This window comes from Callorhinchus milii, unplaced genomic scaffold (genome assembly GCF_018977255.1).
Source record: "Callorhinchus milii isolate IMCB2004 unplaced genomic scaffold, IMCB_Cmil_1.0 Scaffold20, whole genome shotgun sequence".
Lineage (NCBI taxonomy): Eukaryota > Metazoa > Chordata > Chondrichthyes > Chimaeriformes > Callorhinchidae > Callorhinchus > Callorhinchus milii.
This window is the reverse complement of record NW_024704761.1, coordinates 848,259-875,721: the sequence shown is the minus strand read 5'-3', so window position 1 is coordinate 875,721 and position 27,463 is coordinate 848,259. Positions and strand designations below refer to the sequence as shown.

The 27,463-nt window shown below is 42.1% G+C and overlaps 1 protein-coding gene across 2 annotated transcripts in view; it reads right to left on the bottom strand.

The window, feature by feature from the left end:
* gas7b (growth arrest-specific 7b) overlaps positions 1-27,463 on the bottom strand; it is a 98,408-nt gene that overhangs the window by 41,695 nt on the left and 29,250 nt on the right. For both annotated transcript variants that reach the window (XM_007888850.2, XM_042342439.1), the window contains exon 2: positions 8,676-8,796. In XM_007888850.2, the coding sequence (XP_007887041.1) occupies positions 8,676-8,796 (121 nt within the window). The remainder of the gene's footprint in view (positions 1-8,675; positions 8,797-27,463) is intronic.

Sequence of the window (27,463 nt, the reverse complement as noted above, 5' to 3'; positions counted from 1 at the left end):
GTTGGAACATTCTGTCACGATGGTTGCAATAATTAGATTAACGTTTGTGTGGATTAGCATTGCTGGGACATATGAATGGAGACTTGATATCTGTGCTATAAATAGAATCTACAGTGAGCAGCAATTTGGAAAGTCTCCTTTTATTCTGCTCAGGAGGATCTTTCTTATTCATTGTAACCAGGGACTCCCCTGAAGGGGTAAAAAGATGGATCATTCTATGGTATTCCTCCCCAGTCCTATATAAAACAATGCTTGCATTTCATATAGTACCTTATCCTGTTGTCAAGAGTCTCAAATAAGCTTTATAGATTCCCATTGTTCAGGATCACCCTGGGCTGGGCATTGAGATAATCTCAAAGCATATCAAAACTGAATCTACTTGCTCTGGGGGCATCTTTCAGAAGTGGAAAAACCTGTAGTTACCTGGTAACATTGACATGAGAAGGTTTTGTTCAATAGGGTGAGCAAATGACTCAATGCACTTTGTAAAATAGGTACAACGAAACTCATGTTGAACCTCAACTCCCCACGCAAAATAAATTGGCTGATAGCGACAGTCAGCAATGTAAATGCCTTTACACACTGTCCTGGGATTCAGTATGAACAGTGCCAAGCTATGAGAACATAACACAAATTTAAAAAAGGACAAATATTTAAAGAAACCCCAAAGTGTATCTAAGCAAGTGTCAATCACGCCGAACAGTCGTGAGGAACTCGTTCACAAATTCCAACGCGTGCTGAATGTTCTACAAATAAAAGACCATATATCATAGGATATGGTGCGACTGCCCGTGAAATCAATGCGGAGCTAGTTTGTTTGAAGTTAGCTGAACCAAACGCGCACACAGTCACGCAGTTTCTGTAATTGCAGGTATAACTCTGCCCCCTTGAAATCCAATCATTTTTCCATTAACAGTGTGCACACATGAAATTGTATCAGTGCCACGTCAGGTTACTCACTAAGCACGCTGGAGTGCCCTTCACTGGAGTGATGGTTATTTGCAAAGCAATTCCACTGAACAGATTTGTGATCATGTCAGGCTTTTTTTTATTCAATTAAAAAACGTACTTCATTTATCTTTCATCCTTGTCAAGAGCATTCACATGGAATGCTTGATGCACACAAACTAGAACGGTGAAAGCAGTTAAGTGTTTCTCTGCGTCAAGAGACAGAGACAGACAGAGACAGAGACAGAGAGAGATGGAAGGGGATGAGTTGAAATTCCAGGGATATGTGGAATGCCTCTAATGATGCGCAATTGTAATGGGGAAATCCCATACACGTGACTTCATTAATTAGGTATTAATGCTGACCAGGATTTCATGATAAGGCAGCCTGGTCATTATTTACGTGGACAATTAAAGGCAATTAAATGTACTTAAAATATGTGCATGGATTGTTGTAAATTTTACTTCAGTTATCCAACAAATTGAAATGAACTCTGTATAGAATTGAATCACAAGAGAGGATTAGACGAGTAAAGCCACTCCAACCCTTCCAGAATGCCAATCCCATCATGTTCTCCTCTTCAAAATCAGTCTTAAGACCCATCTTTTCAACCACGCTTTCGGTCACCTTTTTCCCCAAAGACACCCCATACCCATCCTTGTCTTATTCCCACCATCTTGTCCCCTCTTTGCCCATCTTCAAATAACACCTGAAGACTCTTCAGCCATGTCTTCAGTTATCTTCCCTCTCCTAGCTCAGGGTCACGCCACATCATCGTTAAGTGTGCTGAGACGTTACTCATGTGAAGGGCATTGCATAACTGCAACTTGTTAAACCCCTCTCCCACCCCACCACCACAGGTGCGTGAAGAGACATCCTCCCAACATGAAAGGCACTATAGAAATATAAATTGTAATTATAAACAGCTTAACAGTTCCTTAATTGAGCCCAGAGTGCTGGCCAGAAGCACCCATTCCCACTCTGTGTAAAAAAAACTCTGGTGTCTTCCCTCAACTTGCCCTTTGTAGCCCAGCATCCTGTTTGCCTTGTTTATTGCTGACTCGCACTGTTTAGACGTGGTGAGCGATGAGTTTCTTGATGAATAACATTGTGTTCTTCAGGGAAACTGATACAGAACTTGTTCACCAATGATTTCAGAAACACAGCTTGTTGTGAAATAGTGGTCAAACTCTTTATCTCCAACATTCCAAGAAGGCACATATAATTCGCTCTGATCTGCCAAGTCTCACTTGTATTATGTCTAATTCTCTTCTAAACTAAGGAACTGAAACTTTTCTCAGCTGTCCCTCTCCCTCTGGATACATTCTCAGTGATCACAAACCCAGTTACACTTAGAATCATGTAGAGGACTAGAAAAAAAAACATTGCACTCCATCTCAAAGTCGAGAAAGACTTAGTAAGTGTTGGTCTTGGACATGTCATTTGGTAAATAACACTTAGGTGATTTAAATTATCCTAAAGTAGACAAACTACTGGGAATAAAGGATCTGTTCATATAGAGTTTTTTTTTGAATGTTTATGGTAATAAATTTCCTGATTTCCCTTCAAATAGTCTGTGGTTTGTAGTTACCATGGAGAGATGCCTAAATACTGAGACACAGGGTGTGTCACACATGTTCACATTACTACAAGAATTTTTTCGACCAAGGATATACTTGGAATAGAGTCAGCAAGGCAGACATATGGGTTTGGTTAGTGCAACTTCCACCATTGAATAGCATCAGTCTTCAGCTGGATGAGAAGGCCTCACAGTCAACATTGTAATGAGGCACTTATTTGACTCAAGACTGTGGTGCTTAATGTGAGATACTGAGTATCCCATAAACACAAGGGGAGAGGTCAGTAAATGCTGTGAAGCGCTATGAGATATCTTCCTGAAGTGAAAGGCACTTGTAATAAATTCCAAGAATTATTATTTACACTGCTGGACTGAATCCTCAGCACCAGCACGGACACTGCATCAGTTTCACATCATCACTTTATTTTGTGACCACAGATTTTCCCTGATAAAAATAATAATAATCCTTGCATTTGGTATAGCGCTTTTCACGTCGGGAGGACATCCCAAAGTGCTTCACAGAACACACTGTAAAGTGAATTGACTGTATATTTGTGGGCGAACGCGGCAGCCAATTGCGCACAGCGATGTCCCACAAACAGTCGTAGGTTGAAAATGACCAATTTATTATTGTTTTTGGTTTTGGAGGGATTATTATTAGGTGTGTGGAGTAAGGAAACTTGCCCAAGTTTTGGCTTTCTGCCTGGAATTGAACTCAGGTCTCTTACTTGCAAAGGGAGTGCTCTAACCACCGAGCTACAGGACTCCACATCTCAGGGCAAGAGACTCAGCAAGATGGAAAAGTAAGAGAGGCATTGCCCAACCTCTAGAGCTAGAGAGAAAATCTACTTCCCAGTATGGTAATTAACCTGATTGGAGGCAATGTAAGCATGACAACTATAAGCACCACATATCAAAAACTGCCTCCTTCCCTTCACCCCAGTTTCCAATGCAGCTGAATAAGCCGACAGAGATGAGTGCAGCATCAATCACTGGTGTTGGTACACTAACTGCAAATGAAATGCTGGCTGTTACAGAGCATGCCAATCCCAGATCAAGCGATAGAACTTTCACTGTGTAATGCAATAGGCATCCGCTGTTTGGAGAGGCCCTGCCTCGGGGACTTAAGGGATCCAATTGGCAAACAGTAATTAGCCGTACTTTCAAATGAAGCCGTCATTCACTGCTCTACACATTACACTATCACATGGAGGCTACTCTGAAACGGTCCAAAGGCTTCTTACAGTGAAGCAGGGAAACCGCAAACCACAATGGGAGGAACCTGACTCAGGGAATGTGATGCAAGTATCCTCCCACAGTTTGTCCCCGTTCTTCCTCATTTTAGAATAGGTTAAACCAGTGGGTTTGGGGTGCTGCACTTGACATCAGCCAACAAGCAGCAATACAGGAAGTTCTGAGTCGAGCCATTCACTTGACTCACTGACCATTACAGGGACTATGGCCAGAATTGCACACAATCTTACACTCTCTTCTACTTCATGGAGTCTTCCACTGTGGGCTTTGCTCCTTCACTAAAATTTCAATTTAAAAATGTCAGAATCGTCATATTGTAACTTGGAATCATATTTACAGTCATTTCCCTGACATCAATCATCATAATAATAGATAGACAAAGCGTCTATAATGTCAAAATATCTCAAAGCATTTCACAGGCAATTTCTGTAAAGTGTAGTGACTGTGTATTTGTAAGCAAATCCAGCAGTCAATTTGCACACAGCAACGTCCCACAATCACAAAGTGATTTGTGGGTCAAGAAACCAGGAGAAACCTTTCTCTTTTCAAATCGTGTCACAGGAACTTTAACGTCCACCTGAGCTTTAACAGCTCATCCCAAGGTCAGCATCTCCGACAATGCAGCTCTCGAGTGTCAACCTTGACTGTGAGTCCCTACTTGGGATTTAAATCCACAACATTGTGATACAAAGCTGAGAATGTTACGAACCGACACGCACTGTCACCTGAAATGGTCTTTATTAATGATCTACTCTTGTGATTGTTACCTGCGCTAAAGCATCCAAGAGTTGAGAGCCTGTTCCCAAACACGTTGGCAATCTGTAGCCAGTGGCTAGGAGACAGCAATGAGCCACATGACCAACAGCATTCACCTCACATAAGTGAATTCTAAACAACATTTGCGATTAATGCCAGTGTTTTTTTAAAAAAATATATACTGCGAATATTACACTGAACAAAGTGGTTTTATTGATGAGAAGTGTGATCATTTCTTTGGGGGGTGGGGGAGGAGAGAAGGGCGAAATTTCAACCCAAAGTTTGTTTACTCTTAATTCCAAATCCACTTTCAGGCGCCAGAGAAAATCAAAGCGACAGGAGCTTTGCTCACACACTTGAGGCTCCTCCAGGTCTGGCTGTGATACCGTACATGCAGTAAATCCTGATAGGAAACAAACAATATACCATCACACAGCCATTCGTGCAGTTAATTTTAGTTTAAAAGCTTCTGGATTTCTTTACTATTAAGGTAGGGTAATATAAAATAATAAGCATCGTCTCTCTAACCTCCATTCTTATACCCCTCTCTCATTGACAGCTCAACTGAGCACAACTGGAACAAAAATAATTTCCAAAAGTTGCCAACAGGAATTTTCTCAGAAAGGTTTGAAATTGGGCTAATCTTAATTTAGCAGATGTCACAGCCAATCTCTGTGGGTCACGTCCCTGCCCCCATTTTACTAATTGTGGAACTTTGAGCAGCGAAGAAGAGCGTGAAGTTCAATGTTAAAAAGGCATCAGCAGGCAGCCTCGGAGGAAGGTGAGCGGCGCTGGTCGCCTTGGCGACATCCATTTTTGCGACTAAGATTAAAAAGCTGTGCGTTGCTGCATCCAGGGGAGCTTGTTTGGCTTTGGAGCCACTGAAATGCCCGAGAATGTTGGTTACCATTCTCTTGACACAGAGGCAACCCACTGTGAGGTCAAAGCTAAAATCAGCCTCACAGTACAATTAGAATTGAAGTCCTGACGCAAAGCAATGTGGCAGCCTCTTTTCTGCCTGGATTGATTATAAAATGGGACACGGAGCACAAATAGTGAGCTTGCACGATGCTGATAGGGTCAGCCTAAGGCAAGATTAAAGGGAAATGAAGAAAGTGTTCCTTTTAAATGCACATCAGAAGAAAAAGGGACTTTGTAAATTCAAGTCATGATGATTATTGCAAACCTACAGCTGCAGATAAGAGTTTACAGAAGATAATTTTCTCCACTGGGATATTTGTGGTACGGGGCAGGATTTATTATGCGGTGAAAGACCCAGGATATAACACTGAAGCCCACTGCTCTTCTGTCTCTGGTCTACAACAACAACATTTTTTATATATTTGGGAGAATGTCTCAAAACACTTCGCAGGATTTACTGTAAAATGTAGTGCAGCAGCCAATTTGTGCACAGCAACGTCTTTAAACAGCTGTGAAGAGATTGACCAATTTTTCCCAGGGGATTGTTGCCCAGAACACCGGGAGGAACTCATCTTTTCAAATAGTGTCAAATGTCCAGCTGAACAGTCAGCCGGAATCTCAGTTTAACATCCGATCAGAAGTTCGTCACCACTGTGCTCCAAAAATGAAGTTGCACTCACTGATCCTAATGTAGGATCGGACTGTGTCAGCCTGGCTCAGTGGGAGCATTCTCACCTCCAAGTCAGAAACGTATTTACGTTTGATTATTTAATTACTAATGATTATTGTATTATTACTAAATTTGTGGTTGTTGTCGCAGACCAGAGTCAGAAGAGCAGTGGGTGTGGGCTGAAGATCAAGATAATAATAATAATAATAATCCTTGCATTTGATATAGTGCTTTTCACGTCAGGAGGACGTCCCAAAGCGCTTCACAGAACACACTGTAAAGTGAATTGACTGTATATTTGTGGGCGAACGCGGCAGCCAATTGCGCACAGCAATGTCCCACAAACAGTCGTAGATTGAAAATGACCAATTTATTATTGTTTTTGGGTTTTTTTTGGAGGGATTATTATTAGGCTCTGTGTGGAGTAAGGAAACTTGCCCAAGGTTTCGCCTTCTGCCTGGAATTGAACTCAGGTCTCTCGCTTGCAAAGCGAGTGCTCTAACCACTGAGCTACAGGACTCCAAGATCGTGATGGATTGAAAACACATTAATGATTGGATTTTTTTTGTTTAATATTGTCATTGCAATCCGGAAATAGTAGAGGGTTAACCTCATGTACCTCATTCAACAGAATGCAGCAAGCTCTTTACACTTTGGAGGATGAAAACACATTCTACAGAAGTGTCTGCTATTCTCTGGTGGAATTTCTCTGCTGAGTCACTTCACCACAGCTGACTGACTGATTGAGTGAATTCAATATTGTTTTAGGGGCTTCTGAAAATCACTCTGAGGAGCAGAAAGAGGGGCAGAGCTTTCTCAGAATTATGAGAAGTTACTGGGTCACAGAGCAGGGGTCAGAACAGAACAAAAGATGAAGCAAAACAGGATTGTCAGCGTGTTTAAGGCAGATGACCTGAAGTCCGTGTGCGTGAGTGTGAGGGGTATTGGGAGTTGCAGGGCAGTGAAATACCAGCAGTGCCATTACTAGCTGACTGCACTCAACAACTGAAGCAAATCAAGAAAAACAAAAAAAGCCCATTAAAAGATCAGCATCGCCGGCTGGCCACAAGCCAGAGGCTGCTGTGATACAAACAATTAGGAATATGGACTGAGAGGTCAGTTTTTCTCCAGCTTACAACATGACTGGAGGCAGCTAAATCGAATTGCTAATATTAATGTTCAAAATATCCTTTAAGTTTTGTTCGGTTACTCGTCATGTCTCTGTGGGCACAGAGAAGACAGAAAATGGAACAGCACCTAAGCTCCGATCTCCTTGCTCAGTTAATTTAAACATAAGCTCCCGTGTAATGTGACAATAACCTTTTGAAGATCAGCAATGGGAATGTCAAGGGCATGATATGAAATCTTCAGGATCTTAAGCCAATGCACTTCCCTTCATTGAAATGAAAATGACCCTTCTTTCCCGAAGCCCAGCCAAGTTCACACTGGACAGAGCTATTTCCAGGTGTGGCTAATGTTGCCTTCACAAATGTTCAGAGAATCCTTCACATTTAATGCTTCTCAGACTATCAGCAGAATGTTGTGTACAGCCCAAAGCAGCACACAACATGCACAGCACATACATATAAAGGCCAGCACTAGGCCTGTAAGGGAAATTCCTCCAAGGTGACATTCCAGTACACTCCTGGGGAAGTGTTACACTGTGGGAGACGTCACCCTTCACATTGCTGTGGGTAAATGCACAGTCACTACACATTATTAACAGCAGAAGGCTTCAAAATGTTTCGATGTCACAGGTGATGTATCATACGCACAAATTAATATAACTACCTTCTGCTTTTGCCTTGTTTGGAAGCAATCCTGCTCGCTCTCTTGCAAGAACACCACAAGGCTGCAACCAAGTAAGTCACTGAGGTAATGGTTGAGACCAAAGTTCACCAAAAAAAAAAATGTCTTGTGCAATAATTTGGCATGTGGAATGCCAGAGTCTTCTGTTGTCACAACAGCCAAAGGGAGGCTGGAATTACTGCACCGAGTGGCTAAGTGGCTGATATAGGTACCACCTGCACTGCGATGAAGCAGGACTGGCATCACTGGCATTTACATGCTGGTGGGCGTAAACTTCCACTTAAAGTACCGCACAGCTCTACTAAATGGATCGTGAATGCCACAGAATGCCGGAAGGAAGGAAAGACGCGGAGGACATGTACAGCTGCACATTAATAGCAACTCAAACATTTGAACGGTGAGTTTGTAACCAAATCCATTTCCCATTACAAATTGCAATTTGCAGCGTGGAAAATGAGATCTGAAAGACAACAATGCACTTGATCCCTTGCCTCCACTGCTCACAAGATGCGTACGGCGTGCTTCCCAAGCACTGTTCAGGGCTATCGTTAGATCGCTGCTAAACCGTGAATCTGCAGAGAATGGGCTCTGGTATTAGCACAATGTAAGACCAACACTCCTTGCTGGGAGGAACCTTAAACAATGATCATTAGTGTCAGAGGATGCGGTGCCACAGAGTGTCAAAGCTTAGGGTAGATACACAAGAATGATTGAGATTACTTCAGCATGGAGCTTACCATTTGTGTAGGTATTGACATAGTATTTCCGCCCCTGTGGTGACATGTAGCATTGCCAGCCTTGTGGGAGTGGAATATTTGCCATTTCTTCAATTGTCTGAGGGCTTATTGATCCCGGTTTCTGTCAAAAACACAAACAAAATAAATAATTCTTCACTTTTTGTTTTGAAAGAAAAAGTAAATGTAAAAGCTCTGGGCTGCATGCGTATATTAATAATAATAATCCTTGCATTTTATATAGACTGTAAAGTGAATTGACTGTATATTTGTGGGTGAAACGCGGCAGCCAATTGCGCACAGCAATGTCCCACAAACAGTCGTGGATTGAAAATGACCAATTTATTATTGTTTTGTTTTGGAGGGATTATTATCAGGTGTGTGGAGTAAGGAAACTTGCCCAAGGTTTCGCCCGGCCGGAAATTGAACCCAGGTCTCTCGTTTGCAAGACGAGGGCTCTAACCACTGAGCTACAGGACTCCACAGATACAGGACTCCATATATGTTGTTAGAGACGTCAGCGTGTGAAGGGATTGCTAGGCTGGTCAGTGTTACCACCAATTAGAATGCTATTTGCATATGCAAATGCAATTCAAACTAACATGGAAGTAGGAACGACAGCTCCGGGTAAATGATCGCGAGTCAGACCTCATTTGGAATACTGTATTGAGTTTCAGGTAACCAATCATACGGGGATATATTGGAAGGTGTCTAGCGACAGTTTATTATAGATAAATACCTGGGCTTTACTATGATGACAGGCTGGGGTTACCTTCCTTAATGCAGAGGAGATTCAGGGGTGATTTGATTGATGTATTTTTTAAAAAATGGGAGTAATTGAGTCAAAGTAATTGGATCACTACAAAGGGCGTAGCTTTCAAAGCATAGCTAAACCCATTAGAGCTAAGGAAGAATTTCTTCACATAAGAGACGTGTGCGCTCCGTGGGAGAAATCTACAGGAGCAGAATCAGCAGGGATGTTTGAAAGAGCGACAGATACTTGAATAGCAGAGGTGCTCTGGGATTTGGTGAGAGAGAGCGGGGTATTGGAATTAAACAATCTGCCAACATCTAATAAGCTTGTGAAACAGGCTCGATGGGCTGTATATCTCACTCCTAGTTTCTTATGTTCCTAACAAGACTAGCATTGAAATTTAACATGAGATTTTTACTTTAACAAATAAAGAAAGTTTAAAAATAAGTAAATAAAGCAACTGCAAGGAGGTAGAGGAACATAGGACAAGGAAAACCAAAAGAAACATCACGGCAAAATGAAAAAAAATCACTGAATGGCACAAAAATTTAAATTTTTGGCTTGCCTTTCCATGAAGTGGAATCTTTCCATCACTTCACTACTGTTGCTATGAATGAGAGATTTTTGTATCAATATTTGCCAATGTCAAACCAATCAGCGAATGCCTTTTTGAGGTAAAGCATCATGCAGATTGCAAGCTAGTTTTGTCAAGGAAGACCATCTTTTTTAAACAAATTCAGTACAACGGAACTGGTTAATGTTTCTTCATAAACGGCGGATATTCAGCCAGGGAAACTGACTGCCAGAAGCTATAGTGAAAGCAAAAAGCATCAATGTATTTAAGAGTCCAGTAGCGTAGTGGTTAGAGCAAGCGAGAGGGCCTGGGTTCGATTTGGGCAGGGTGAAACCTTAAGCAAGTTTCCTTACTCCACACGCCTGCTACCTAGCAGTAAATAGGAAGCTGGTCATTAGTTGTTTGGTGGATTGCTTTTCTGGGGGGGTAATAATCCATTAAAAAATTAATAATTATAGGTCACTCAATCCATAACTGTCTGTGGGACACTGCTGTGCTCAATTGGCTGCTACGTTTCTCTCACAAAATATACAATCAAATCACTTTACAATATATTCTGTGAAGCGCTTTGAAACGTCTCGAAGACGTGACAAGGTTATATCTAATGCAAGGATTATTATTATTATTACAAGAGAAAACCTGATGGCGAGGGGAATAAGAGGGTTGGAGGCGGGTGTCGTGTAACACCAACGCAGAATAGTTGAGCCAAATGGCTCATTTCCGTGCTGTATCATTGTATGTAACCAAGGACAGGGAAAAATGTCAGATTGTGCAGATAAAGTTTAACTTTTGTAAGCACTTCCCTAAAAACCACAAGCGGTTTGACAGCAGCAGAAGCAGAGCCCCTGTGGCCCAGCTTTTTTGTGCTTGGAAATAAAGTATTGTGCTGACAAAAGAAGGATATTAGATTACCACAGGAAGTAGGAAACAAAATAAATTCTGGTTCGAGTGGAGCAGGAAACCTGAAAAGGGATTTCCTGAACTTTGGGGTTCCAACTTGCGAGGAGGAGAGAACAACTTTTCAATATTTCAACCTCAGCACTTCCACATTTAAAGGAACACTCCCTCCAAATCGGTACTCTTTACAGTTATCCAAGTTTCCACTCTGCCACACCTACTATCCTGTTGCCTTCTTTTTAGTTCCTTGAATTTTTTAACCCATAAAATATACAGTTAATTCACTTTCCAATATAATCTGTGAAGACGTCTCGAAGACGTGATAAGGCACTGTATCAAATGCAAGGATTGTTAATAAAACACCCCGGGACTCTTCCTTGCCATGAAAGCCACTGTAATTATTCTATATAATTATTGTATTATTATATATAAATGCAAGTTGTTGTATGGGCAGGATGGAGGGGTAATGTGTAGCATTTGCAAACTACTGTATTTGAAGTCTAACTTGTGTATTGCTTAATAAGGAACCGTGTCAAGCAAATTTACACCACTTTGATGTGACCAACTTCTCCTTGTGGGGAATTCTAACGGATCGTTTATTATAGAATGTTGGTAAGAAATACCACAACTTAGATCCCATAGTATCTTTTCCGAGGTCGGTTTTAGATTTCCTAAGATACCCACTTGTCCTCACATGTCCCTGATGGAGCTTTGCGAGAGGGGATGTCGTTCGAGGGATAACGATGGCAGAAATAAACAAATACACAAAGGACAACCTACACAACAATTAACTGAGATCACAGAGTCAGGTCACAGTATCAGCCTTTGCTGACTCCAAATTCAACCCACTTTCATTTCCAATGCCTCCTCAGTGGATAATACACTAGTGTTAAGCCTCCCTCCCACTCTCCTGTCATCAAGCAGCTGAACAAAATAGTTACTGATGCATAAGCACCGAGCATTTGACTACATTCCTAAAACTGTATCAGCCTCGAAACACAGGGAACAGCAGTTTGATTGCTGTGCAGCACTTGATGCAAAGTGAATTTTGAACATTCATTAAGAATTTTTTGTATGGAACTAATAACAGTCTAAGAATATGACTTTGACAGTTTTGAAATGAGTTGACTTACTATTTATAGCGAACACATCTTTTAATGTCCATCTCAACCACCAAATAGGCCCTGAGTTAACACATCATCTGAAGGATGGCACCTCCTAGAATTAGTGCTTCCCCAGGACTGCACTGCAGTGTCAGCCTTCACTGTTAGCCTGAGAGACTGTTTGGTCTTAAAATTTAAGATCGCACAGAATTGAGAAATATCATTTGGTCTCAACAACAACAAAAGTACAGTTGTATAGCACCTTTCACATCAGGAGGACGTCCCAACTTCAGCTCAGATTTATTGAAGTAGCTAATTTAGTTCTGGTCAGGTCAACCGGGTGTCTGACTCACCCTTTATCTTGTGTAAGAATCTCCAAGCCAAACTACCAAGAGTTGCACAATGTGACGGAAATTTCCATTGGGCTAGAGTTGAGGGCACACTCTCTTTCTCCTTCACCCTCTCCCCAGAGGGAAGCACCTGCTCACCTCAACCTGGAAAAGGTATTAGAAGCAGATTGGGAAGGACCAAAGCTTAAGGAAGCCCAGTGTGTGCCAGGGGGACTGGGGTTTAACCAGCTAAAATCAGCCACGTATGGAGTGTATTGTGGGCTGAATAAATGTATAAATAACAGCCATCCTAACAAATACTTCTTGTGGTTCAAACAATTCATAAAACTGCCACTCTGAGTTCAGAATGTACTGTCCAAGAATAGATTGCAAGGGCTATAAAATAAAGTAAAAGGATTCGACATGATATCAACCATTGTGACTGCACTTTATAAATGTCCTTTGAATCCAAGATTGTGTTGCAAGCAAAGGCTCCGCAATTTCCAGATATCTTCCAGAGCTAACTAATAAATGCCTCGTATGGAAAAAGTCTAGTCATTTGTGGCATATTTCACAGTGAACATCTCTCTACTCCTCACAAGGTCCCATTATCAAGTTTAATTTTAGCATCCAATAAAGACCCTCCCAACAAATAGCTTGATGCTGTAATGGGAGGATGATAGGCTGGGGATTAAATGAACAAGAGCCTTATTCATCTGAACCTCTCTTGTGGCATCTTGTAAGCCCTGAGCTAAACGGATCACTCCCCTGAAAGTACATACAGTGGAGCCCCATTATAGTGCGGTAGTTGAGGTCCGTAACATCACACCCAGCGCAATAATGGGACAGGATAGCCGGTCAATACTTTCACATTCACTGTGTATCTGCGCAGAAAGACAAAGACAGCCAATGCGCCAGACCTAAATAGCTGGGGGTTGCGGTTGCTGCATTGTCAAAGATGCCAACTTTCAGATGAGATGTTAAACTGAAGTTCCACCTGCCTGCCAGGTGAATACAGAACTATTCAAAAAGAGAAGCGAGGTTCTCTCTCCCGGTGTTCTGGCCAACAATCACCCAGATAAAATTGATCATTTCGCTTCATAGGCATTGGTTGGATGTTGCTCTACACGAATGAGCAACAACATTCACCTACAAAATATACAGTCCCTGCATTTTACAGTAAATCCTGTAAAGCGCTTTGAGATGTGTTCCACCCGAGAAAGACGCTATATCAAATGCAAGAAATATTATTGGAATAAAAATATCCTGGGATGCAAACCAAGAACCTCTGCTATACACCCCAAATACCCAACCCCTTCAGCATCTCACAGCAGGTGGCACTTTAATATTGCGAGCTACTATGCTGCAGAAACTCTTAAAAAGCCTGTGGATAAAACGCGCTTGTTTTTTTTCCCCTTCTACATGGACCAGAGATAAGTCAGTTGGAAAGCATTTACTGAAGTGGAATGGGCTGTGCTGGTGTCCTGAGGGACTGTTGGTGCATAATAGGAATTCAATGGCCCGTATTTCAATTGGAAAATGCTTATATCAGGATCAGCTCGAGCATAGCTAATTATCCCTTTGTCCTACCTACAAACTGAGCTGTGCACTGGCACAAGTCATGCTTATGCAAGCAGGGGCACCCAGCAATGTTCCCCAAACAATCGGGGCATGAATCACTAATTTAATAAGAGGATTATTAACCAGGCAAGAAATAGATAGGATAGGTCTGTGGATTCCTTAACTGTTAATGGGCACCTCAAGGCAGATGGGACCCTCGATTTTAACACCTCATCTGTGGAGTCTTTAGCTCAGTGGGTAGAGTCCTCGTCTCATGAGTGAGAGGACTTGGGCTCGATTCCTGGGCAGGCGAAACTTTAGGTAAGTTTCCTAACTCCACACACACGCATCTGTTTACCTAACAGCAAGTAGGAACTCGGTTGTTAGTCAATCGGCAGATCACTGGGGGTAATAATCCCTCCAAATAAATAATAATATTGTCACTAGATCCATGACTGTTTATGGGATGCTGCTGTGTGCTATTTGGCTGGCATGTTTCGTCCACAAAATATACAGTCAATTCACTTTAAAAGGTATATTCTGTGAAGTGCTTTGAGACGTCTCAAAGACGTGATAAGGCTCTATATCAAATGCAAGGAGTATTATTATTATTTTGCAAGCGAAATGGTCTGAACTGTACCAAATCGGTCAGCCCACCGAGGCAGGAGTCTCCATAAATCTGCAGAGATGTTAGTAGTCTAAGAGTTAAATTAAAACAACTGAATGGTTTAAACTGTTTCCTTGCTGTCTGGTTTTCATTAGTCATTGAAGTTACATCATTTCCCAGACGGTGTCACGTGTGGTTCAAGAATGCACATTACTCAGCTCCTGGGGAACTGATATTGGAACATTGCAGATCTCGGAGCAGTTACACTGCTGAACACAAAAACAATCAGCCTAAAGTACGTACATAATCTTTTGGTTATTTGGTCAGTAATAGCCCTGTGTGACAATACACAAGACTCTCCTGTCTGGTCTCAACTAAAAGGGTACAAATGTTCGAAGAATTATTTCGCCTCCCTGCACCCGGCCAATATTTCTCACTAATTTTGTTTCCCCCACCAACCCGATTTCCTCTCCACCCAATCACACCCCCCCCCCCCGACCCCCAGCTGGAAATACGTTAACTCGCACTACCCAACTGATTGTACCCCACAATCATCCCTGTGTGAATGGCTGGGCAGCTCTCTGGATAAACTTGATCAGGCACGAGATTGACCCAAATTCATTTAGATGCAAAATTCTAAATCCAGTGTCATGCATTACACTGCGCTCTCCCTGTTATCCACAGTCTAATAACAGGTCACACAATTAATTCAGGTCACCGACTATCATGAAGCTCGCAATATCTCAGCTCGAAACAGTGACATATGAAAGCAGACTCCCTTTTACTGTTGTAGAGATCCTGTTCTCATGCAATCTGCAATCCCTCATAAGCAGAGGGTCAGTTTCCACCCAATAACATCAGAATTCATTTCTTGCCAAAAATGACAACAAATATATCCATTCTACACACACACACACACACACACACGTATTCACCAGCAGCAAAGTGGAGAGAAATGAAAACGCTATATCATTATGATTATAAAACCCGAGTGTTCTTCAAATACCACAATGAGAGTCAATGCACCTTAGGATTACTAAGGCTAAATGGCCTTAGCAATAGATAAGGCCATTTATCCATGAGATAAATGCTCTGGCTGAGATAAGCATTTTACTTTTTTTTATTAAAAAAGCATGTCTAGTTTCTCCTGTCTGCCCCTAACAGCACTGGGATCCTTTTGCTATTCATTGGGGGCAAGATTTTCTTTGGGCTCCAGGCACCTGCTGGCACCTCGTCCCCTAGTGACTGACACTCACACACCAACCCCTGATGGACATCCAAGTGCTGATCACAGTCACCAATCATCAGTTATGATGAGATGTGGACCAGGCCTGAGGTCGGCTGAATCGCACGGCACTATTTGAAAAGAGAAGGGAGTTTCTCCCACTATCCTGACTAACAAATCCCCCAAATAAAATTAGTCACTCACAGTTTGTGTGCAACTGGCTGCCGCATTTTGCCTACGGAATACACAGTCAATCCACTTTACAGCGTATCTTGTGAAGCATTTTGAGACGTCTCAATGATCTGATAAGGAGCTATATCAAATGTAAGGATTATTTTTATTTATGATAGAATGTGGGTTAAACGGTAAAGGCGCTGAATACCAATAAGTGGATTCTACAGCTCAGATTTCACTGGCAGAGGTGAAGCAGATTAACCTTGTTAATGAAACAGTAAACAGGAGCTACAATTACCAGAATACCTGGCAACTCACTTTCTGCTATGGAACAAAACTTGCTCAACAGGTTATATAATTGGAAGCACAGCTTCGCAAGCATGTGTTACCTTTGGGACAGGCCAGATACCACAATGTTTTTCTCCAGTCTTGTTAGCTCCCATGTTCCTCTGGAATAAATGCCATTGGTAGCAATGCTCTAGCTGTTCCTATAGGCACCTGCAAACCTATAGGAACCAAATGGCAAGTGTCTTGACAGGTGTCATTCAATGTTTACAGCACAAGACAATTTGAACCATCATGTCTGAGCTCAAATGTTAAATCCACAGCTCCTGACTCAGGTGAATGTGCTACTATGTGAGAGAGGTTAACACTATCTTAATAAACGCGTGTCTTAAACAAAACATAACACAGCAATACCAAAGCAACAATCCCCGCAGTTTTTTTTATTGATAACTGTCAGATAAATTAATATGAAGAATGGAGCTGTTTTACTACAAGGAGAATATAAATGTGTGCGTTATACAGTCAATTCACTTTACAGTATATTCTGTGAAGCTCTTTGAGACATCTAGAAGACATAAAAAGCACCATATCAAATGCAAGGATTATTATTTATTATTGTAATATGAGCAATGGATAGTTGACTAAAATGAGAACACAATCTGTCCTGTGTCAACGTCACACCGACCTACTTCACTGTAAAACGATTCTGAGCTTTTGTGGCAGATTTATCGAAAAGATTACATTTCTTATGCAAGATGCAAACACCTCCTGTTAGAGAATTTATTAAAATATCTCTGAGGTAATAGGAAAGTGCTACTTCCTTTTAAAGTTTTGTTTTGAAATGGTTTGGAATTGTGAAACTCAAATACTCCCATACGCAAAGACGCACGTTCTTCAGCAACGGTAGAGTTAGGCAATTAGCTGGCACTACTGCACAAGGCCTTCTACACGATCAGTGTAACTTGGACAGCTGACTTCTAGCCGGACCCAGGGGAGACTGCAACTCTCCTGTTCTGAATGTAATTACATGTGAAGGAATTATGGCTCTGTTAATCTCAGCCCTTTGAGATGTGAACCCACAGCACAAGGGGATCCTTAAATAAGTACTTCATCAGCCCATCATTCCCCAAGAGGCCTTATGGCGTACAGAATGAAATGGATGCAGTGCTCTGTAAAATTGACAGGATTGGGCACACACACACACTCACTCTGTAGGGATCATGTAGCGCACATTATATCATAATAATAATCCTTGTATTTGATACAGTGCCTATCATGTCTTCAAGACGTCTCAAAGTGCTTCACGGAATATACTGTAAAGTGAATTACTTTACATTTTGTGGGCAAAACATGGCAGCCAATTGCACACAGCAGCGTCTCACACACAGTCGTGGATTGAATTACCATTTTTTTTAATATTGTTATTTACAAGTTTATTCATCTCTAACATCTCAAATCAACCATATATATGTGTGCATATATATACATATATATATATAAATAAATTTAAAAAACTATGACAGAACAGGCTGACTGGTCTCCACCTGTTCCAATAGGGGAAGTGATTCAAAAGCATGTGCAGTACATCAGCAGCTCATAAAGAAAATGCTTTTTAAATGATCTCACTCTGTGTAATCCGGTCACTAAGGCCTCTGTTACTTTTAGAATATAAACACAAATTGGCCAGAGCTCTAAAACCAAGCCAATCGTGGCAGGAAGCAACGCTTCAGATAGAAAAACAAAATGAATGATGTGGAGACCGACAAGACCTGACGCCAGTCACATTCACACTCCGACCTCTGAAAGGATAAATGCATGGAAGCAGAGCCGGCTTTCAGCACGGGGACAAGTTGTCAGGAAGATGTACTCACTCCTCACTCCTTCTTAACCATATAGGATGTGGGACAGGAGGTAGTGTGACCCTGTGCACAAGGCAAAGGAAATCAGAGCTGCCAACCCCACCGTCTGTTACACACACACACACACACACACCTTTCACCCTCTCACATGGGCGGGTGCAGGGAATGCAGGGTCAGGGCACAGCATACCAGGCACCGAGCAAATGAAGCTCTGAAGAAACTACCTACAAAGATCTTACTCATTTAGGCAGCTGTTGGCACTGGCACCTTCCAAACTCCAAGGACTTATTATATATAAATATACAATCATATCTAATAATAATAATACTTGCATTGGATATAGCCCCTTATCACATCGTTGAGATGTCTCAAAGCGCTTCTCACCTTTTACAATTGTAGTGTGTCTCACTGCTCTTTCCTGCATCTGTTCCACGGTCTACACTTATGTGTTACAGCGACCAAAACTGAATTGAACATTTAAGTGTTCTCTGAAACCTTGGCGGAACATTTGCAATCTCGGCCTTTTGTTCAGGCACTCAAACCATCGAGGGTGCTTGGCCTTGTGTTCTTACAATGACCAAGCAGCACATCTTACCACGAGCTGCTCTGTCGCAACTGAATAATACAGAGCTGGAAAGTAAGTGTGACCTTCCCATAGGTGCATCTCAGCAGTGAACAACTAAAATTCTAAACACGAGAGAAGGAGTTCTGATGCTGGATGATAAAATATAGAATACCTAGACACTTCATGTCAACCAGATGCAAAAAATATCTCCACAAGACTTAGGCGTGATAGAGTTGCGAATAGCCAGCTCTATTTCCAAACAGGCCATCTTTAAACTACTTCTTCCCCGATCCACACTAAACCAAAAAAAACTGCCTCAGTGAGGCCAGAGTCAGTGTCCAGCAAGACATTGCGCAGGAAAACATCACTCACTCACGCACACAAACATTTTTTAAAAAAAAATTGACTTACATTTTACACCAAGTTTAAACGCAATTAGGATTTGAGGTGTGTTTGGTTGGAGCTCTCTGCTCCATGTCTCAAGTCATAATGGGTTCTGGCAAAGTACATCTCATTGAAGAGGTTGGGAGGCTTAAGTCTCATTGGAGGATTTCTTAATTAGAATCCAGATGATAAGAACCCACTGGGCCACTTACTGACAAATGAATTAAAAGCACATGCCGGCGCAAAACAGGACCCGGGCACTGACTGACCAAGGCCAGCTTTGATTACTCTGAACACTTTCTTGCTTAAAATCTGCGATAGCAGTTTGCAGAATCAGCAGGGACTCAACTTACACAAACCTGCTATTAGTAGCACAAAATGGCATTCAGAAAAACTGGCAATTAAAACAGTTTTTAATATTAAAAAAAAACCCACAACAATTTAATATACCAGTTTGGGATTTCTGGAACAGTGAAAGGATCAAAGCAATTAGTGAAAGGTTCACCTCAGGGGATGGAGTGGAATCAAACACTGTTCGTTCAGAGCATTTAATGACCTGGACGGTATGGTAAGCAGGTGTTTGAACACAGTAATAAAAAAAACTTCATGTAAAATGGATGAATTGCAAATCTGGATTATAACAATAGTTAAACAATTGGCAGATGTCTCCCTGTTTGTACACAAGTGAGCTGTTTCCAAATTAGTTCCATGCCAAATTGCTGCAGCGTGCTTTGTCAATAATTGGATGTAATTTAAGACTTTGAAATATGGATTCTATGATTGTCTACACACCCCCACACAGATACACACACCCCCACACCAACACAGAATCTGTGCATTAATAAAAATGCAAGTGGCTGTTATCTAGCGTGTGTACACGTGTGCTGTCTGGTGTGTGTATATACACATGGGCAAGTACATATCCAGACACACCAGGTACACTATCCAGTGAGTACGCAGGCAAACACAACTCTATCCACTCAGACACACGCACACACACACATTGCAGAGCTGTGTTTTGAAAAGAAAACCAGGTTAAAAGTCCATTAATAGAAACAACACGAGAAAACAATCAGGGGGTCGTGTAAATTAGAGAAGCTGGTCAGCAAGTGGAAAGGGGCAAATAGAACCGCAGTGAAAAGCAGGTTTAATTCCAGTTGTTTTGGAAGACAGAGGCATAGCTCTCACGTGTGTGTGTGTCCACGAAAGCCTCATTGAGTTACGAGGCACTTACATAATCGAGAGCTTGAAGACAGGTCAAGCTGTGACTGTGCTTCCAACACTTTATGCATCTGTACTGCCTGAGGGGAATCAGACATCTTTTCCTGAACTTGTGCTGTGCAGCTATTGATTATTTTTCCAGTCTTGCACATGCTGAAATAGAGCCTTTTTCACAAGGGAGAGAAGTGAGCTATTAATGCTCATTTACTTGGTGAAAGAGAATATTTGTATGCAAGTCATACAATGAACAATCACAAGAGGGAATCGGTTGCACTGGGGGGGGTGGGAGGGGGGAAGATTATTCATTGAAATATGGTAAAAAATGAGTCAATTTGTGCACAGTCAAGTCCAGCTCACAGCCTAGGCAGTATATTGTCCATCCCTCACCTGAATTAAAGACTGTCCAATTGCTTGTTCTTCAGGTGTATGTTTAAGGGTTTTTTCCGAATACTATTCAAAGGGAGAAGGGAGTTTCTTCTGGTGTGGTGGTCAACAATTCTCCAGATAAAATTGGTCAATCACCTCATCGCCACTTGTGGGACCTGCGATACACAAACTGGCTGCTGCATTTGCCAACAAGATCCACAGTCTCTTCTACACTGACAGTCAGCACTGTGAAGCTTTCGGCTCAAGACTTCTGGCGTTCAACATAAAAGTGGGTGAACTTTCTTTGTTGTTAATGATAATCCCTGCATTTGATATAGTGCCCTTCACGTCAGGAAGATCCTCAAAAGGTTTCACTGGATTTACTGCAAAGTGTAGTAACTGTATTTTGGAGGCATTCATAATCACATATAAAGGAGATAAAATAATTATTTTGACAGCAAAGGGAGCACAGAGAAAGAGAGGGGAGCAGGATTGGTGTAGCCTTCCAGGGAATTCAGCAGCAGCACAGTCACAATGGGCCGAATGGCCTCCTTCTTTGCTGTAACTTTCTAGGTTCGCTTTAACTGCAAAGCCAATGGCAGTTTATAAATATATCAAATAGCTGCACAGTAGGGCTTCCAGAATCAGCAAGAGATGTAACCATGGCAACCTCTCCACTAATACTGCTCCCAAAGCAAACTGGAGCATCAGCAACGCAACTCACCGTTGCTGCCTAGCTATTGACTCTGTACTGTGAAATCACATTCAATCCAACAAGAGAAATAAACCGAACTACAAAACAAACCTCTCTCCATCAGGATAAAGTCTCAATGTTCCTCCTACATCACTCCGGTCTCTTTGGGGAAAATGGTGGCTGATGAGAATCCAAGTCACCATGACAATGGCCTTAAAGCATTCTGGAATGCCACAATGCCCTGCGCCCAACAACAAGAAGAAGCACCTTTCACGTCGGGAGGACATCCCAAGGCGCTGAACAGTCAGGGCTCAGGACCCGATCGTGGGGGGCCAGGGTTGGGATGAGGGAGGGCAGAGAGATAGGAGGGCAGCTGAAGGCACGGTCAAAAAGGAGGGTCTTGAGTCGTGCCTTGAAGGAGGTAAGAGAGGGAGCGAGGCGAAGGGATTGTTGGATGGATTTCCAAAGGGTAGGGGCAGAGACACTGAAAGCCCGACCGCCAATGATATGGCGGGAGACATGGAACAAGCCGGAGCTTGTTCCACAGAGGGAGTGGGCAGGTTGCTGTGAGCAGCACTGAAACCCGAGTGGAGGAGCTCGTGAAGGGAATGGTAGGAGAGGAAGGAGCAAAGCAACAACTCTTTCAAGGACCTTGGAAAGAAAAGGGAGGTTGGAGATGGGCCAGTAGTTAAGAAGCAGGGATGGGTCCAGGGAAGGTTTTTTCAGGATGGGGGTGATCTTAGCTGTTTTTAGTGAATGGGAACGATGAGTAGAGGGTGTCAAATAGTAGAGGGGCAAGGAGGTGGAGCTGGGAGGTAAGAAGAGGGATGGAGTAAAGGGAGCAGGTGGTGTGTTTCATGCTGGATATGGTGGTGACGAGAGAGGAGGGAGAGACAGGTTTGAAGATGTGGAAGAGGGAGGGTAGGAGGCGGAGTGTGGGGGGGAGATGGGGAGGGAATGGTGATTGGGCGGTGGAGGCAGCTAATCGGATCCCCTTGATTTTGAACTCGAGAGAATCCAGCATCTCCTCACAACAAATACCGATGAACCCCACAGAGCCCCCCCCCCCACATCTGAGAAACAGCCGCTCATTCCTATTCCTCCTCTGTCCTCTGTCTACATCTGGGGGAAACTTTTTTTTAAGCACTGAATTGGCTCTGGTGCGCAGACTGAAAAACAATATCAAAAGCCTCAAGATTGCAGAAGCCAAATCCAACTCATTCCACCAGTGAAAGGAAAAGCCAAAATCAACAGAGTGAATCTGCGGTGGGGCAGAGGAATTTCAGGAGTTCAGACTTTCTGACGATCTGACTCTGCGTTTCCTGTCGTATATACAGCAAGTAAACGAAAACCCTCAACTACCAACCAAATGCTGATGGTCTGAATATACATGACCCAGAGTAACATTTACTCTACCTTCTAAACAGGCTACATTAAGGGTTTTACAGAAAGCCTTATTGGAGAGTTCAGGAATCTTGCCCACCAGCACCGCCAGCCTTAAAGACTATAAATTATTGCAGAGTTAATGTAATGAAGCAATGTAAGAATTTGGAGTATTAAAATTAAAATGGGAGAGGTTACCGCGACACTTTAAATGTTAACTTTGCTTTAATAAAAGCATGGGAAGGAATGAAGCATCTTTCCACTTAACCTTTTACCGCTCTACTAAAGGGGCAGTACTCATTTCAGCACCCCAAATGGTTCCTGGTCAGTTATATTGCTATGATAATAGCACCAACAAAGCTGTCAATCTTTAAGCAGTCATTTTGTTTCAGAGTGACTAACATTGACATGGGTGGGCAGACGTATAGCATCATATTTACAGTCCAGCTCTTCACCCGTCTGTGGGTGTCAGGTACATAATCACACCAATCACTCCAGCTAGGCAGGCAGATTATAATAATAATAATCATTGCATTTGATATAGCGCTTTTCACGTCTTCGACATCTCAAAGCGCTTCACAGAATATGCTGTAAAGTGAATTGACTGTATATTTGTGGGCGTTTGTTTTGGAGGGATTATTATTAGGCGTGTGGAGCAAGGAAACTTGGCCAAGGTTTCGCCCTGCCTGGAATTGAATCCAGGTGTCTCGCTTGCAAGGCGAGTGCTCTAACCACTGAGCTACAGGACTCCAGATTAACCCTGGATAATTAAAATCATTATCCTTACATTTGATCTAGACCTCTAATTGAGCATCTTAAAACGCAGCTCATTTACCCTTAATGTAAAGAGTAGTGATTTTATTTGTGGGCAAGTGTAGCAACTAATCTGTGCACAACAATATCCTGTGAACAGCTAAAAAGTGAATGATCAATTTATCTGGAGAACTGTTGGACCAGAACACCAGGAGAAAATCTCTTCTGTTTTCAGATAGAATCATAGTATCTTTTACACGGGACGACAGAAATTTGAAGTACAGAAGGTGGCCATTCGGCCTATGTGCCTAGCTGTTTCTTTTAAAGAGCAATTCCTTTAGTCCCATTTACCTGCCCTTTCACCTGTAATTTAATCCTTTTTAGATATCTACTGATATTGTCTGAACAACATCTCATCTGAATGACGGCACCTCAGACCATGGAGCAGAGACACTCTCAGCACTGCGATGGCACGTCAGACGAGACGAAGAACTCCAGGTATTGACGCGGGACATGAAATGACAACTTACTACACAGATACGAGAGGTGTGTTACCATTGAGCCACACTAACACTCGTAATTCCCAGTGCTTGAAATTGAACAGTAAAAATTATCTAAAATAAATTATCATCAAGAACACAGTTGTTGTGAATTGGAAGTTTCAGAAAATATCAATAATTTAGCATTGAGACCCAAACAGTCAAAGTTCGTTCTCCAGCTTTCAGAAATGCATGAATGCAAGAAAGATAAAACATGTCCTGGATATAAAGCTCCATTGGTTTTCTGGCGATACAAATTCCAAATTGTTGGCAGTGCAGACACTGGAAGATGTGTATATGGTTTGAGCCTAACCTACTCAATCCATTGCTGGGTCAGAATGGTTGGACAGATTTGACAGTCCGTGTCAGACAATTTAGCACCTTTCTATTCTGTAACATTCACAATCTGTCTTTCCATTGTATAAAGTGTCAATGCTTTCTGGGAACTAATGTCCTCAGTCTCTTCCGATAACTGTTAAATAATCTGTAGAACCATTTAATAACTCCAGAACTGACAGCTCACAGAGTTCCTAAGCTGATTCATCTGGCACTGGGTGGGGGCGGTTCTTTAGCATAAAAACCATGTACAATTCTCCAAGTGTCCATCACCCCAGTCCTTGCCAGGTTCCCTGTCTAACAGCTCAATTCTGCGGGGGATAAAACCCAATAAATATACTAGTTGATTCTTCTTCCCCCCCACCCACCCCACCACCACTACCCCACCCGAGCATAAGCTGCATGGAAACAAATACACTCAATGGGAAGCATACTCCAAAAGACAGCACCACCCCAGACTCAATCCTTCGGTTGCTGACCAGCCGCATTTCCAGAAAAGCTGATCAATTAGATGGCAACTTGAGCTAATTGGTATCAGAAGACACGGAAGCTGGGATGGCTAAAGCAAGTGGCTGATACGTGCTGGAATCGCACGTGCAAAAAAAATAAATAAATCCAGATCCCTCCCATCAGATGCTGAAGAACTCCCCACACCAGCTGGAGCCCCGTTGCTCACGTACTTGGGCAGATCAAAGCAGGAACAGTCTGAAGTTTCTCTTTAATAGTCAGATTTGGAACAAATGAGCAATTGTTTCCTTCCCTTTTGGCATGAGTCAGAATCAATTAAAAATAAAACTGTTGCCAATCTGCTGCACTCCGCACTTCCTTCTCTTCTTAAAGTAAGTGGCATCATTTGACTATGACACATCTGGACTGCACATCCCCACCCCTCCAAGTGGTCACATTGAGATTTATCAGCACTGTTCATCTGTACAGCAGGACAGAGAGTGGGAACCCATAGCAACCACCACCAGTGTTTTTCCACAGCATCGGTTTGTATGAAGAAGGCCCGAAGGGGATCCATTTAGCCACCATACACCTACATTAAGATCATACTATTATATCAACACAAAATGCTTTCCATTTGTGAGCGAGCTGTGAAGATCAGGCGAGAGCTCATTTACAAATTACCCGTAAACAGTCACCTGGGGTTGATCACTGTATAAAGTGTTTTTTTTTAAATAGAAAATCTTCATGGGGAAAAAATCTGGATTACTAATAATCAATATACCTAACTGTCTTGGTTCCTACACACCACTAACCACAATGTTCAAGATATCACACCTCTGTGAGAGCTAGTGCTCAGGAAGAGACTTGCCGTGATCTCCTGCTCATCTGGATGTCTTTGAGTTCTGCAGTGCACAGTTGAAACCAATGGTTTGCTGGCCATTTAGAAAAGATTAAATCTGAAGAGTAGATATCTGTATTGGTTTACTTGACAGAAAACCAGATGTGGACACCCAGCAGGCTCCAGCTAACTAGCCTTACAGTTGTCTGGAAATCCACAAAACTAGAAGCTGGTGTGATCAATCTTCAAGAAGAATGGGCATAGCTAATGGCAGTTGAATCAAATCAACATTATCAACAAGCAGTATAAAAAAACAGCTCCGTTCATCTAGAGAAGCCAGGAGCCCACAACTCCAGTGTCTGGTTGAAGAGAACCACGGTTAAGGTTAAGAACTGTGGTCAATGGTCAATCATTCCATTCCCGTTTGGACACTGCTGTGTGAGCAACTGGCTGCCACATTTCACCCACAAAATAGTCAATCCACTTCGCATTGTTTACTGGGAAGTGCATTGAGACATCTCGACAATGTAATAAGGCGTTATATCAAATGCAAGGCTTAGTGCTATTAAGCACTCAGATGCTACCCATTGTGAAATGCACGATATAACTGCAAGTTGTTGTTTGTTGTTATAAGCCAGTCTCTACTGTTACCAGTCTTGTTGGTGCATGTAGGAATGAAGAGAGATATATAATGCCCAGAATGGTTCTCAGATTTCGTTTACAATAATGCGAACCAGAAACTCAATAAGAATCCTTGGATCGATGCTCCACTGTCAGCTTTTCTGTCAGAACACCAAATTTATAAAAGTTTATTATGCAATTGTTTATCACTCATAAGAATCGCGATTTCACAACCGTGGAACGTTTTGTACAGAGCAGCAGTTTATGACTACTCTATAAAAGTTACACAAACTGATGACTTACAATATTATTGCAGATAGGTCAGCCCTGGGAGAGATGTGTAGGTAAGTACTGTGTCGGCGGAGAAGAGGGGGAAGGGAAGGGAAGGTTAAAGAATGTGGTTTTATATGCAACTCACTGTTATTCCAATTCATGCAATTACATCTAGTAATCAAGTTCAGCCTTCCAAGTTTAGAGGAAAGGTTTGGTCAGGCATGTGTGTGGGCGGCAGCATTTCTGTTTATGTTGTGCTACACTGTACCACAGCCAGATTGTTTCCTTGCGTTTCTCCTGACTGTCTACATACCTCAAAAGAACACAACTGCTTGCAACTACTTTGCAATATTCTTTTGCAATGGGTTATTTTTACACAAGGTTTATGAGCTAAAATTAAAATCCAACTCCAACTGTGAACCGTGATGGGTTTTTTTCGACAAACATTTTCCACCACAGACGGCTCTTATTATTCAGGTCTCCTTAAGACCATTGTGGTTCAGGCAATTGTATTTGACAAATAACTTTTAAACCTTTTGGTTTAGGATTTTTTTTAACTACAGTAGTCTACAAAAACAATCACATCTGCCTTTTCAGATGGACTTTATAGATCTCATGATTCTATTCAAACACATGAGGGAATTTCGTCCGGTGTCCTGGCCAACATTCCCTCAGATAAATTGATCATTCACTTCATGGCTGTGTATAGAACATTGTTATTGGGTGAATTGATGGGCAATTATTTGTGCAGATCATATTATTAACTGTAGTTTCCTAAAGCCAAGGTACAAAGCTCAATAAGTTGGAAAACTCTCAAATGTGTTTGAGAACTGCTTCACAAAGAGAGTCCAGTCTTGAGCTCCATTTATTTGTGGTTATTTGTGGCTTGTTGTTTATCTCAACTCTGATAGATGGAATTTAGTTGAATTGGAAACAGAAGATGCCTTTAAAGCAAACGCACTTTTGTGAAAACTTACAAATGTCAGCAGAACAGATGCAGC